The sequence below is a fragment of the Oncorhynchus mykiss genome, chromosome 21 (genome assembly GCF_057628025.1).
Source record: "Oncorhynchus mykiss isolate SJ-2025 chromosome 21, ASM5762802v1, whole genome shotgun sequence".
NCBI lineage: Eukaryota > Metazoa > Chordata > Actinopteri > Salmoniformes > Salmonidae > Oncorhynchus > Oncorhynchus mykiss.
In genome coordinates this window covers 8,023,984-8,036,278 of record NC_143042.1, presented here as the reverse complement: position 1 = coordinate 8,036,278, position 12,295 = coordinate 8,023,984, and the positions used below count along the sequence as shown (strand labels likewise).

Sequence of the window (12,295 nt, the reverse complement as noted above, 5' to 3'; positions counted from 1 at the left end):
TTACTGACTGACTGACTGGATGACTGACTGACTAGATGACTGACTGATCGACTGACTGATCGACTGACTGACTAACTGACTGACAGGATGACTAACTTACTGACTAGCTGACTGACAGGATGACTAACTGACTGACTGGATGACTGACTGGATGACTGACTGACTGACTAGTTGACTGACTAACTGACTGACAGGATGACTGATTGACTGGATGACTGATTGGATGACTGACTTACTGACTGACATGATGACTGACTAGCTGACTGACTAGATGACTGACTGACTGACTAGCTGACTGACTGGATGACTCGCTGACTGACTGACTAGCTGACTGACAGGATGACTGACTGACTAGCTGACTGACTAGCTGACTGACAGGATGACTGACTGACTGGATGACTGACTGACTGGATGACTGACAGGATGACTGACTGACTAACTGGCTGACTGGATGACTGACAAACTGACTAGCTATCTGACTGACTGACTAACTGACTAGCTGACTGACAGGATGACTGACTGACTGGATGACTGACTGACTGGATGACTGTCAGGATGACTGACAGATTGACTGACTGACTAACTGGCTGACTGACTGACTGACTGACTAGCTATCTGACTAACTAACTGACTGACTAACTGACTAGCTGACTGACAGACTAGCTGACTGACTAGCTAACTGACTGACTAGCTGACTGACTGGATGACTGACTGATTGACTGACTGACTGACTGGCTGCCTGACTAATTGACTGACTGGATGACTGACTGATTAACTGGCTGACTGACTAACTGACTAGCTGACTGACTGGCTGCCTGACTAACTGACTGACTGGATGACTGACTGATTAACTGACTGGATGACTGACTAACTGATTAGCTGACTGACTGACTGACTGAATGACTGACTGACTAGATGACTGACTGACTGACATGATGACTAGCTGAATTACTGACTGACTGGATTACTGACTTGCTGACTAGATGACTGACTGACTGGATGACTGACTGACTGATCAACTGACTAACTAGCTGACTGACAGGATGATTAACTGACTGGATGACTGACTGACTAGATGACTGACTAGATGACTGACTGACTGACTGACTAGCTGACTAGATGACTGACTAGATGACTGACTGACTGGATGACTGACTGACTGACTAGCTGACTGACTAACTGACTGACAGGATGACTGACTGACTGGATGACTAGCTGAATTACTGACTAGCTGACTGACAGATTAGCTAACTGACTAACTGACTGACAGGATGACTGACTGACTGGATGACTGACTGGATGACTGACTAGCTGACTGACTAGATGACTGACTAGCTGACTGACTAGCTGACTGACAGGATGACTGGATGACTGACTGACTAACTGACTGACAGGATGACTGACTGACTGACTGACTAGCTGACTGACTAGATGACTGACTAGCTGACTGACTAGCTGACTGACAGGATGACTGACTGACTGGATGACTGACTGACTGGATGACTGACAGGATGACTGACTGACTAACTGGCTGACTGGATGACTGACAAACTGACTAGCTATCTGACTGACTGACTAACTGACTAGCTGACTGACAGGATGACTGACTGACTGGATGACTGACTGACTGGATGACTGTCAGGATGACTGACAGATTGACTGACTGACTAACTGGCTGACTGACTGACTGACTGACTAGCTATCTGACTAACTAACTGACTGACTAACTGACTAGCTGACTGACAGACTAGCTGACTGACTAGCTAACTGACTGACTAGCTGACTGACTGGATGACTGACTGATTGACTGACTGACTGACTGGCTGCCTGACTAATTGACTGACTGGATGACTGACTGATTAACTGGCTGACTGACTAACTGACTAGCTGACTGACTGGCTGCCTGACTAACTGACTGACTGGATGACTGACTGATTAACTGACTGGATGACTGACTAACTGATTAGCTGACTGACTGACTGACTGAATGACTGACTGACTAGATGACTGACTGACTGACATGATGACTAGCTGAATTACTGACTGACTGGATTACTGACTTGCTGACTAGATGACTGACTGACTGGATGACTGACTGACTGATCAACTGACTAACTAGCTGACTGACAGGATGATTAACTGACTGGATGACTGACTGACTAGATGACTGACTAGATGACTGACTGACTGACTGACTAGCTGACTAGATGACTGACTAGATGACTGACTGACTGGATGACTGACTGACTGACTAGCTGACTGACTAACTGACTGACAGGATGACTGACTGACTGGATGACTAGCTGAATTACTGACTAGCTGACTGACAGATTAGCTAACTGACTAACTGACTGACAGGATGACTGACTGACTGGATGACTGACTGGATGACTGACTAGCTGACTGACTAGATGACTGACTAGCTGACTGACTAGCTGACTGACAGGATGACTGGATGACTGACTGACTAACTGACTGACAGGATGACTGACTGACTGACTGACTAGCTGACTGACTAACTGGCTGACTGACAGACTACCTGACTGACTAGCTAGATGGCTGACTGATCGACTGACTGACTAGCTGACTGACTGGATGACTGAATGGATGACTGACTGACTGACTAGCTGACTGACTGACTAGCTGACTGACAACTGACTGACTGACTGGATGACTGACTAGATGACTGATGGGATGACTGACTAGATGACTGACTAGATGACTGACTGACTGGATGACTGACTGACTAGATGGCTGACTGATCGACTGACTGACAGGATGACTAACTGACTGACTGGATGACTGACTGACTGGATAACTGACTGACTGACTAGCTGACTTACTGACTGACTAGACGACTGACTAGATGACTGACTGACTTACTGACTAGCTGACTGACTGGATGACTGACTAGATGACTGACTGACTGACTGACTAGCTGACTGACTGGATGACTTGCTTACTCGCTGACTGACTGACTGAATGACTGACTGACTAGCTGACTGACAGCATGACTGACTGACTAGCTGACTGACTGACTGGATGACTGACTTACTGGATGACTGACTAGATGACTGACTGACTGACTAGCTGACTGACTAACTGACTGGATGACTGACTGACTGGATGACTGACTAGCTGACTGACTAGATGACTGACTAGCTGACTGACTGACTAGCTGACTGACTGGATGACTAACTGACTGACTGACTGACTGACTGACTGACCGACTGGCTGACTAGCTGGCTGACTGACTAGCTGACTGGATGACTGACTGACTAGCTGACTGACTGGCCGATTGGCTGACTGAATAACTGACTGGGTGTCTGACTGGCTGGATGGCTGGCTGACTGATTGACTGGCTGGCACCGGGCCTCTCTGGGGGCACAATCTGTGACATCAGACTTTGCATTTCAGATTCGATGATGTTAATCATCTGCCTCGAAGCCACGGAGCAGCCTAGGAGACATGTTTCATCTCAAGGAGAGAGAGAGAGAGAGAAAGAGAGAGAGAGAGCGAGAGAGAGAGAGAGAGAGAGAGAGAGAGAGAAGAGTGGCTGCAGAAAATCTGAGGCAGACAGACACTGGCATGTGAGGTTAGCGCTGGAGCACAGAGATGCAGGGATAGAAAGATGAAGAGGGGGGGTGAGAGATGGGAGCAATATGAAAAGAGATCGAGAGGAAAAGTAAGAGAGATACAATAAGAGAAAGCAAGAGAAAGAGAGCGAGAGGCAGGGAGAAAGCAAGAGAGAGAGGAAGGCATGGGGAAAGAGAGGCGGGGAGAAAGAGCGAGAGAGCGAGCAAGAGAGAGAGGAAGGCAAGGGGAAAGAGAGGCGGGGAGAAAGAGCGAGAGAGCGAGAAAGGGAAAAAGAGAGAGAGACGTAGGGAGAAAGAGAGAGGGAGAGAGGCAGGGAGAAAAAGAGAACAGCAGGAAGAGAGAGAGAGGCAAGGAGAAAGAGAGAGAGCGGCAGAGAGAGACAGGGAGAGAGAGAGAGAGAGAGAGAGGCAGGGAGAGAGAGAGGCAGGAAGAAAGAGAGGCAGAGAGAAATAAAGATACAGGGCAAGGGGAAAGAGAGGCGGGGAGAAAGAGCGAGAGAGCGAGAAAGGGAAAAAGAGAGAGAGACGTAGGGAGAAAGAGAGAGGGAGAGAGGCAGGGAGAAAAAGAGAACAGCAGGAAGAGAGATAGAGGCAAGGAGAAAGAGAGAGAGAGCGGCAGGGAGAAAGAGAGATAGAGAGAGCGGCAGGGAGAAAGAGACAGGGAGAGAGAGATAGGGAGAAGCAGGGACTGTAGAAAGAGAGAGGCAGGGAGAGAGAGAGAGAGAGAGAGAGAGAGAGGCAGAAAAAGAGAGAGGCAGGCAAGCAGAAAGAGAGAGGCATGAAAAAAGAGAGATAGAGGTAGGCAGAATGAGAGAGAGGCAAGGGGAAAGAGATAGAGATGGGCAGGGAGAAAGAGAGCGAGAGAGAGAGAGAGAGAGAGAGATGCAGGGAAATAAGAGAGAGAGAGGTAGGGAGGTAGGGAGAAAGAGAGAGAGAGGCAGACAGGCAGAAAGAGAGAGAGAGAGAGGCAGGGGGAGAGAGAGACAGGCAGGCAGGCAGAAAGAGGGAGAGGCAGAGAGAGAGAGAGAGATAAAGAATGAGACAGAAGAACAATCTCTAAAGCCAAGATGTTAATTGTGTCTTACCCCTGTCTTACAACTATAGGAGCACTTCAGACAATTTCCAGAGCTCCTCTCAACAGCCTGTGTGTGTGTGTGTTCATTCTTTTATTCAACACCTCCTCTGTAATAGTCACTCAAAATCACTGTCAAAGTAGTAAAATGAGCAGTATGGTTACACTGCCAACTGGACGGCCAACTGCTGCAGCTCTGATCACGGCAATAGTGAGAAAAAGAGAAACTCAGTCAGCTTTATATGGTAGTCAAGCAGTGGAGGCTCCTCAGAGGAGGAAGGGAGGGCCATCTTCCTCAGTGAATTTAGTTAAAAAAAAACAATTGTAAAACATCAAAAAATGTATATTTTTTGGATAAAACTATACTAAATATATTCACAAGTCACCAAATAATTTATTAAAACACACTGTTTTGCAATGAAGGTCTACAGTAGCCTCAACATCCCTCTGTAGGGTAGCACAATGGTGTAACCGGAGGACAGCTAGCTTCCATCCTCCTCTTGGCACACTGACTTCAATACAAAACCTAGGAGGCTCATGGTTCCCACCCCCTTCAATAGACTTACACAGTAATTAAGACAACATCTGGAGGACGTCCTCCAACCTGTCAGAACTTATGCAGCATGAACTGACATCTTGTCCACCCAATCAAAGGATCAAATAATGAATCTAGTACTGAAAGCATAAGCTACAGCTAGCTAGCACTGCAGTGCATACAATGTGATGAGTAGCTGACTCAAAGAGAGCGAAAGACAATAGTTGAAGAGTTTTCAACAAAATGAATTTCATCAAAAATGAAGGAGAAGCAACAGAGAGAGAGAGAGAGAGATTGTCATTTTGTTCACTTTCAGTTTCACTTACTTAGCTATTAATTGCAGCCGGTTAGTTAGTTACTCAAACACCCGCTCAAACAGAGGGATGCTATATTAGCTAGTTGGCTATGACTAGCCAACACAACACTGGAACTCTTCCAAGTCAAGGTAAGCTTTTGGTTTTACAGTGCCTTGTGAAAGTATTCGGCCCCCTTGAACTTTGCGACCTTTTGCCACACTTCAGGCTTCAAACATAAAGATATAAAACTGTATTTTTTTGTGAAGAATCAACAACAAGTGGGACACAATCATGAAGTGGAACGACATTTATTGGATATTTCAAACTTTTTTAACAAATCAAAAACTGAAAAATTGGGCGTGCAAAATTATTCAGCCCCTTTAAGTTAATACTTTGTAGCGCCACCTTTTGCTGCGATTACAGCTGTAAGTCGCTTGGGCTATGTCTCTATCAGTTTTGCACATCGAGAGACTGACATTTTTTCCCATTCCTCCTTGCAAAACAGCTCGAGCTCAGTGAGGTTGGATGGAGAGCATTTGTGAACAGCAGTTTTCAGTTCTTTCCACAGATTCTCGATTGGATTCAGGTCTGGACTTTGACTTGGCCATTCTAATTTTTTTGAACCATTCCATTGTAGATTTTGCTTTATGTTTTGGATCATTGTCTTGTTGGAAGACAAATCTCCGTCCCAGTCTCAGGTCTTTTGCAGACTGCATCAGGTTTTCTTCCAGAATGGTCCTGTATTTGGCTCTATCCATCTTCCCATCAATTTGAACCATCTTCCCTGTCCCTGCTGAAGAAAAGCAGGCCCAAACCATGATGCTGCCACCACCATGTTTGACAGTGGGGATGGTGTGTTCAGCTGTGTTGCTTTTACGCCAAACATAACGTTTTGCATTGTTGCCAAAAAGTTCAATTTTGGTTTCATCTGACCAGAGCACCTTCTTCCACATGTTTGGTGTGTCTCCCAGGTATCTTTAAGAAATGGCTTTCTTCTTGCCACTCTTCCATAAAGGCCAGATTTGTGCAATATACGACTGATTGTTGTCCTATGGACAGAGTCTCCCACCTCAGCTGTAGATCTCTGCAGTTCATCCAGAGTGATCATGGGCCTCTTGGCTGCATCTCTGATCAGTATTCTCCTTGTATGAGCTGAAAGTTTAGAGGGACGGCCAGGTCTTGGTAGATTTGCAGTGGTCTGATACTCCTTCCATTTCAATATTATCGCTTGCACAGTGCTCCTTGGGATGTTTAAAGCTTGGGAAATATTTTTGTATCCAAATCCGGCTTTAAACTTCTTCACAACAGTATCTCGGACCTGCCTGGTGTGTTCCTTGTTCTTCATGATGCTCTCTGCGCTTTTGACGGACCTCTGAGACTATCACAGTGCAGGTGCATTTATACGGAGACTTGATTACACACAGGTGGATTGTATTTATCATCATTAGTCATTTAGGTCAACATTGGATCATTCAGAGATCCTCACTGAACTTCTGGAGAGAGTTTGCTGCACTGAAAGTAAAGGGGCTGAATAATTTTGCACGCCCAATTTTTCAGTTTTTGATTTGTTAAAAAAGTTTGAAATATCCAATAAATGTCGTTCCACTTCATGATTTTGTCCCACTTGTTGTTGATTCTTCACAAAATAATACAGTTTTATATCTTTATGTTTGAAGCCTGAAATGTGGCAAAAGGTCGCAAAGTTCAAGGGGGCCGAATACTTTCGCAAGGCACTGTATTAATGTATTGCCACCAGGGCCCGCTGGTGGAACTGCTTACTGACAATACACTAACGTTACTGCATAATTGTAGCGGGTTTACTAACACATTAGTTATATTAGTTATGTTGGATATCTAGGACTTTACTTTAACTAATATGGGGACAACTATGTAGGCTGTGTGTAGCGGTTATGACATGGCTTGGAAAGGTTTTTTCCCCCGGTCACATATGGCTGATGTGTTGTTCATTGAAGTCCACAAACAAAGGGAGAAGAGAGGAGGAGGAGAGTGCATAGAGGCTAGAATGAATACAACGTGGCTGTTTATGAGTGATCAGGGGTGTATTCATTCCACCGATTCTGCTGACAAAATATTTCTTTAATGGAAGCAAATGAAACCGGGATAACATACCTGAATTTGTCCAATATAAACTATCATTTGGAACTGTTGGTCTAATGATTACACCCTAGACCACCTAGATGCAGGCAAGAGTGTACAAGGCGAATATTGAATGTGTCATTGTCATCTCAACATTTTCTCTCGACCTGTGTGCACCTACATTGTAAACTTTCATTCATAGGCTAGGTTGCAGCAGCCTCATGATGGGTACAGGGAAGATTTGAGTATCATGTAGTAGCCTAAACCTACCAATGTTACATTGAACTGGGTGAATGGAATATGAATGACAGTCGTCCAACATGCTGTAATAGAAATAAGGCCTTGCTTATGAAAAAATGTATTGTCCTCCCTCACGTTAAACGGCACTGACCACCACTGTAGTCAAGTATTATAGATAACCGGGTTGCCAGTCTGTTTATGCCAAGGTTAATACAGTCCTGTGGTGGGTAGAAGACCAGGTTTAAATCCCATCATTCACACTACTTCCTCAAAGTCTAAGGAACCAATTGAATACTAGCCCAAAAGGCATTTGAAAGAATTTTGGATTTCTCAATCATTGCCAGTTTAAAAGTCCTTTTTCATAGGGAATAATGTGTCAGTCAATCAACATTTTTTGTCTTTAAAACTCCACAACTACCATCAACCACTCAGTGTCTATAAAATCTCCCTCTATAACACTCAGTGTCTATAAATCCTCAATGCCTATGGCTGGACTACTCTGCCAGTATGACATCATCCTCTGGTCGGTGCCATTAGTATGAGAGCCAAATGGATCACTTGATCTCCAGGGGAACAGACCAAGAGAACAGAACATAGATCAGGCAGTGATGTCACCCTCCCTCACAGGATGCTGCTGAGGGGAGGATGGCTCATTATAATGGATGGAATGGAGTGAATGGAATGCTATTAATGCTATTAAATGAATGCCATTGCTATGAGCCCATCCTCCCCAATTAATGTACCACTGGCCACCTGTGCCCTCCATCCATGAGACCTGGGGTGAGGTGATGAGGTGAAACTTTCATAACGTTGCAGAAAGAAATGTAACACATAGAACCAACAGGATTCCAAACCTGATAGACTACCATAGGTAATCTAATCTACACAATACATTCCTATCTGAACGTTCTGTAACGTTGCACCCTCCTAAACAGACCCCTGAAGTTAGGCAGAACCAGATCGCCCTGGAGCTGAGTGGGGTGTCATTTGATTACTAGCTGCATTTGAAGTACAGAATAGCAGTGTGGGCATTAATAAACACATAGACAGGTTGGTTTACTGAACCACTGCACCTGCTAGACATGTAAAAGTGAATGGGTATGTCTTCTGTTCTGAGCATGGCAGCTAGACATTTGATAAGTTCATTTGCCAGGGATCTAATTATATTTATGAAAATTGCATATAGAACTACCTTTTGACTTGTTTAGTAGTCACTGTTCCACCATTACATGCAAGGTATTCAAGGAAAATGGCATGGGTGGGTAGGGATGTACTGCCTAACTCATATTGGATAGAAATAAAGAAGCCTATCCTTCCTAAAGTAATCACAATGCCACCGCATGGCATGTCGCCGTTGACAATATGATGCCGACAATGGGGCCTTAGAAAGGGTTGGCGTACTGCTTTTTCAGTGTAAATGGAATTGCGTGTGTAGAGCCATACATGCATTCTACGGTGGGCTGAGAATATTTGGTCATTCATTGCTTTGCCTTGTCACTCACTGCACTGAGATGAAAGATTCAAGTCGTCCAATTCATTGAGTTGGACATGATTTACCTGAAGATACGTCAGGGGCGTTGCTAGAATGGTGCTGAAATATGATTGTTCACACTTAGTGCCTCCCCCATCTGTCAATCTGGCTCCGATAGGAGAGAAAAGATGGTGCATTTGTTTTGCCTGTTTAGCGGTATTACAGAGCTGGCTAGAGGACCATGCGGACGTCTCAGAGCTGGCGGGAAGGCTGGTTGATTGGATGACAGGCTTTAGGACTATGGAAGATGGCTCAACATGATCTCAGAGCATGTAATATTGCAATTCGTACAATACGCAACAAATTTGCAAAAAGTATGATATTTTACTAATTAAAATGCATTGTTGCTAACATGGCTAGGTGGCTAAGGCTAACGTTAGCTAGCAGGCTATGGGTTAGTTGTTAGGGTTAAGAGTTAGGTTAAAGAGTTAGGGGAAGGGTTAGCTAACATGCTAAGTAGTTGCAAAGTAGCTAAAAGCAGTTAGCAGTTGCAAATTTGCTTAAATTGTCTATGATGAGATTCGAACACAACCTTTGGATTGCTAGGCGTTAGCGTTATATTTTTGCCACAATTAACCTCCTGTCTTACGTAACCATACCAAATGTAACATATCATACTAATTTGAGTGTTGCGGATTTCCATGTTCTATGTTACGTCTAGACCAGGCTGGATGGCTAGGTGGCTAGGTAACTCCTGTTTGACTTGACAGGTGCTGAGCTAGTGTGTAGTTGCTAGCGTGTAGTAGCAAATTTCTGTAGGCTATGGCATGTATTTGTTCTAGAATGTTATGCACTTCCCTTATCACCTGAGGTGAATGAAGCCACAACAGCCAAGTTGATAATGGCTGAAGTCATTTTTGCCTGTTTTTGTTGTTCTCCAAATATAATTTTAGAGCTTTTAAATTGTGTAAATCCAGTAAATCAGCTTCCACTTTCAAAAAATTCCTTGAAGGGGAAAAATATGTATTGGAGGGGGAGTTACCACTGAACATATGAGTATCTAACTTGAATATGGATCACTTCAAATGTATTTATTTAATAAATTAGGGCAGATACAAATTAACAGTTGGAACAGTGATTCAATACAATGCATCATAGTTTAAAGACATTTTCAAAGCTATTTGTGATGTGATTTGCTGATTTCCCATGACCACCCAGGACTGGTTACTTCCCACCCCACCCGCATATAATCACCCGAGGTAGCCTATGTAATGACAATAGCCTATTTATTATGAATGATTGATCCGCCACTAAATCAGTGTAAAGTGTGTTTAATCAAACGAAGTCGGCTATTAACTACAGGCTAAATTCAGCAAGATCCAGAAGCACAATTCAAACATTGTCACAGTTTTCGAAGACGTTATGCATTTCCATTGACTGTTTGTTTTCATAAACCGATGGGTAACCGTTTGCAATGCAATGCAAGTTTTTCAAAAAATGTTGTAGGCTATTATTGGGCTATTTGTAAACATAACAACATAGTCAAATAGGCTTATTATAATGATATACTTATTATATTATAATAATAGAAATAAAAATATCCTACATCACAATAGCCTTACATTTATTTTATGAATTTATTGTATTTTGCTTTAGGTTTAGTATTGGGAAAGCAAACAGGCTGTCATCGCAGGACAGGCTGTCTGGTAAGGCTACTTACAGAAGTGGCGACGGGAACTGCACGGTTGACACACTATTTAATGAAGCAAGAAGTAAAAGTAGAGCGGTGAAGGAGCTGTAGGTATCCATGATTGAACGGAGTTCCCAACACACGATATTAAAAAACGACTCAAGACAGGGACAGAGATGCGTGAAGCAGTCCAAATCCTGGAACCGTGTGCGTCTTCTTGCGCGTTCAGTGGACCTGTCACGCAGCCATCGGGGGACAGTTTGAAAACAAATCTCAGCTGGTTCGTCTCCCCCTGATGAGTTTGTGTTTGTATGTCTTTTTGAAAGAGTGTGTGTCAGATCTCCGGCGGTAACCTTACAAGAAGCGCCCAGTGTGTTTTTAGAAGAGTGGAGAGGGAGGACGCCCCGTTCTCATATCTCCCCCGCTCGTCAGCACGGAACAGTGTGTGTAGGAAATGTGTGTGAGAGAGCCCTCCCGAGCGGATCGGTTTCCGAGCCCCCCACTCCACTTTACCCCCACCCTTTGCCTGAGAACGATCATCATCACGCGTTGCTCTCCATACAAGGCACTCACTCCTCACTGGGGCTGGGCAACGAACGGCCACCGCCTAGCGAGCACACAACACCAGCCAGACAGACTCAAACTCACTGGCAGACAAAAACTGCATCCCTTTTTTTAAATATACATTATATCACATATGTATGATATTGATAATATTGCTATCGGGACAAAGGAAACTGTGTTCTAAAATTGTGACTGCATGGCTTATATAAAATAGCAGTTATTTTTTTAAAGGTACCAGATCATTTTAACAGTCTGACCCCTGCCCCTTTGCTTGCTAAACTGAAGAATTGGGCTGGGGATATATAACCACTCTTATATTTGCATCTATCTATCTATCATTAATACATTTTATACAACGGGTGGGTCTAATGCTGATTGGTTAAAACCGCATTCCAGCTGGTGTCTATTCCACAAGTTACCATCGGCTAAATCTACAGTGCCTTGCGAAAGTATTCGGCCCCCTTGAACTTTGCAACCTTTTGCCATATTTCAGGCTTCAAACATAAAGATATAAAACTGTATTTTTTTGTGAAGAATCAACAACAAGTGGGACACAATCATGAAGTGGAACGACATTTATTGGATATTTCAAACTTTTTTAACAAATCAAAAACTGAAAAATTGGGCGTGCAAAATTATTCAGCCCCTTTACTTTCAGTGCAGCAAACTCTCTCCAGAAGTTCAGTGAGGATCTCTGAATGATCCAATGTTGACCTAAATGACTAATGATGATA

At 43.8% G+C, this 12,295-nt stretch overlaps 1 protein-coding gene across 3 annotated transcripts in view; it reads right to left on the bottom strand.

Annotated features, from left to right (window-relative positions):
* LOC110499865 (voltage-dependent calcium channel subunit alpha-2/delta-1) overlaps positions 1 to 11,660 on the bottom strand; it is a 158,583-nt gene extending 146,923 nt beyond the window's left edge. For all 3 annotated transcript variants that reach the window (XM_090213652.1, XM_090213653.1, XM_090213656.1), the window contains exon 1: positions 11,028 to 11,660. In XM_090213652.1, coding sequence (XP_090069778.1) covers positions 11,028 to 11,116 — 89 coding nt within the window. In that variant the 5' untranslated portion in view covers positions 11,117 to 11,660. The remainder of the gene's footprint in view (positions 1 to 11,027) is intronic.
* Between the last annotated feature and the right edge of the window lie 635 nt (positions 11,661 to 12,295).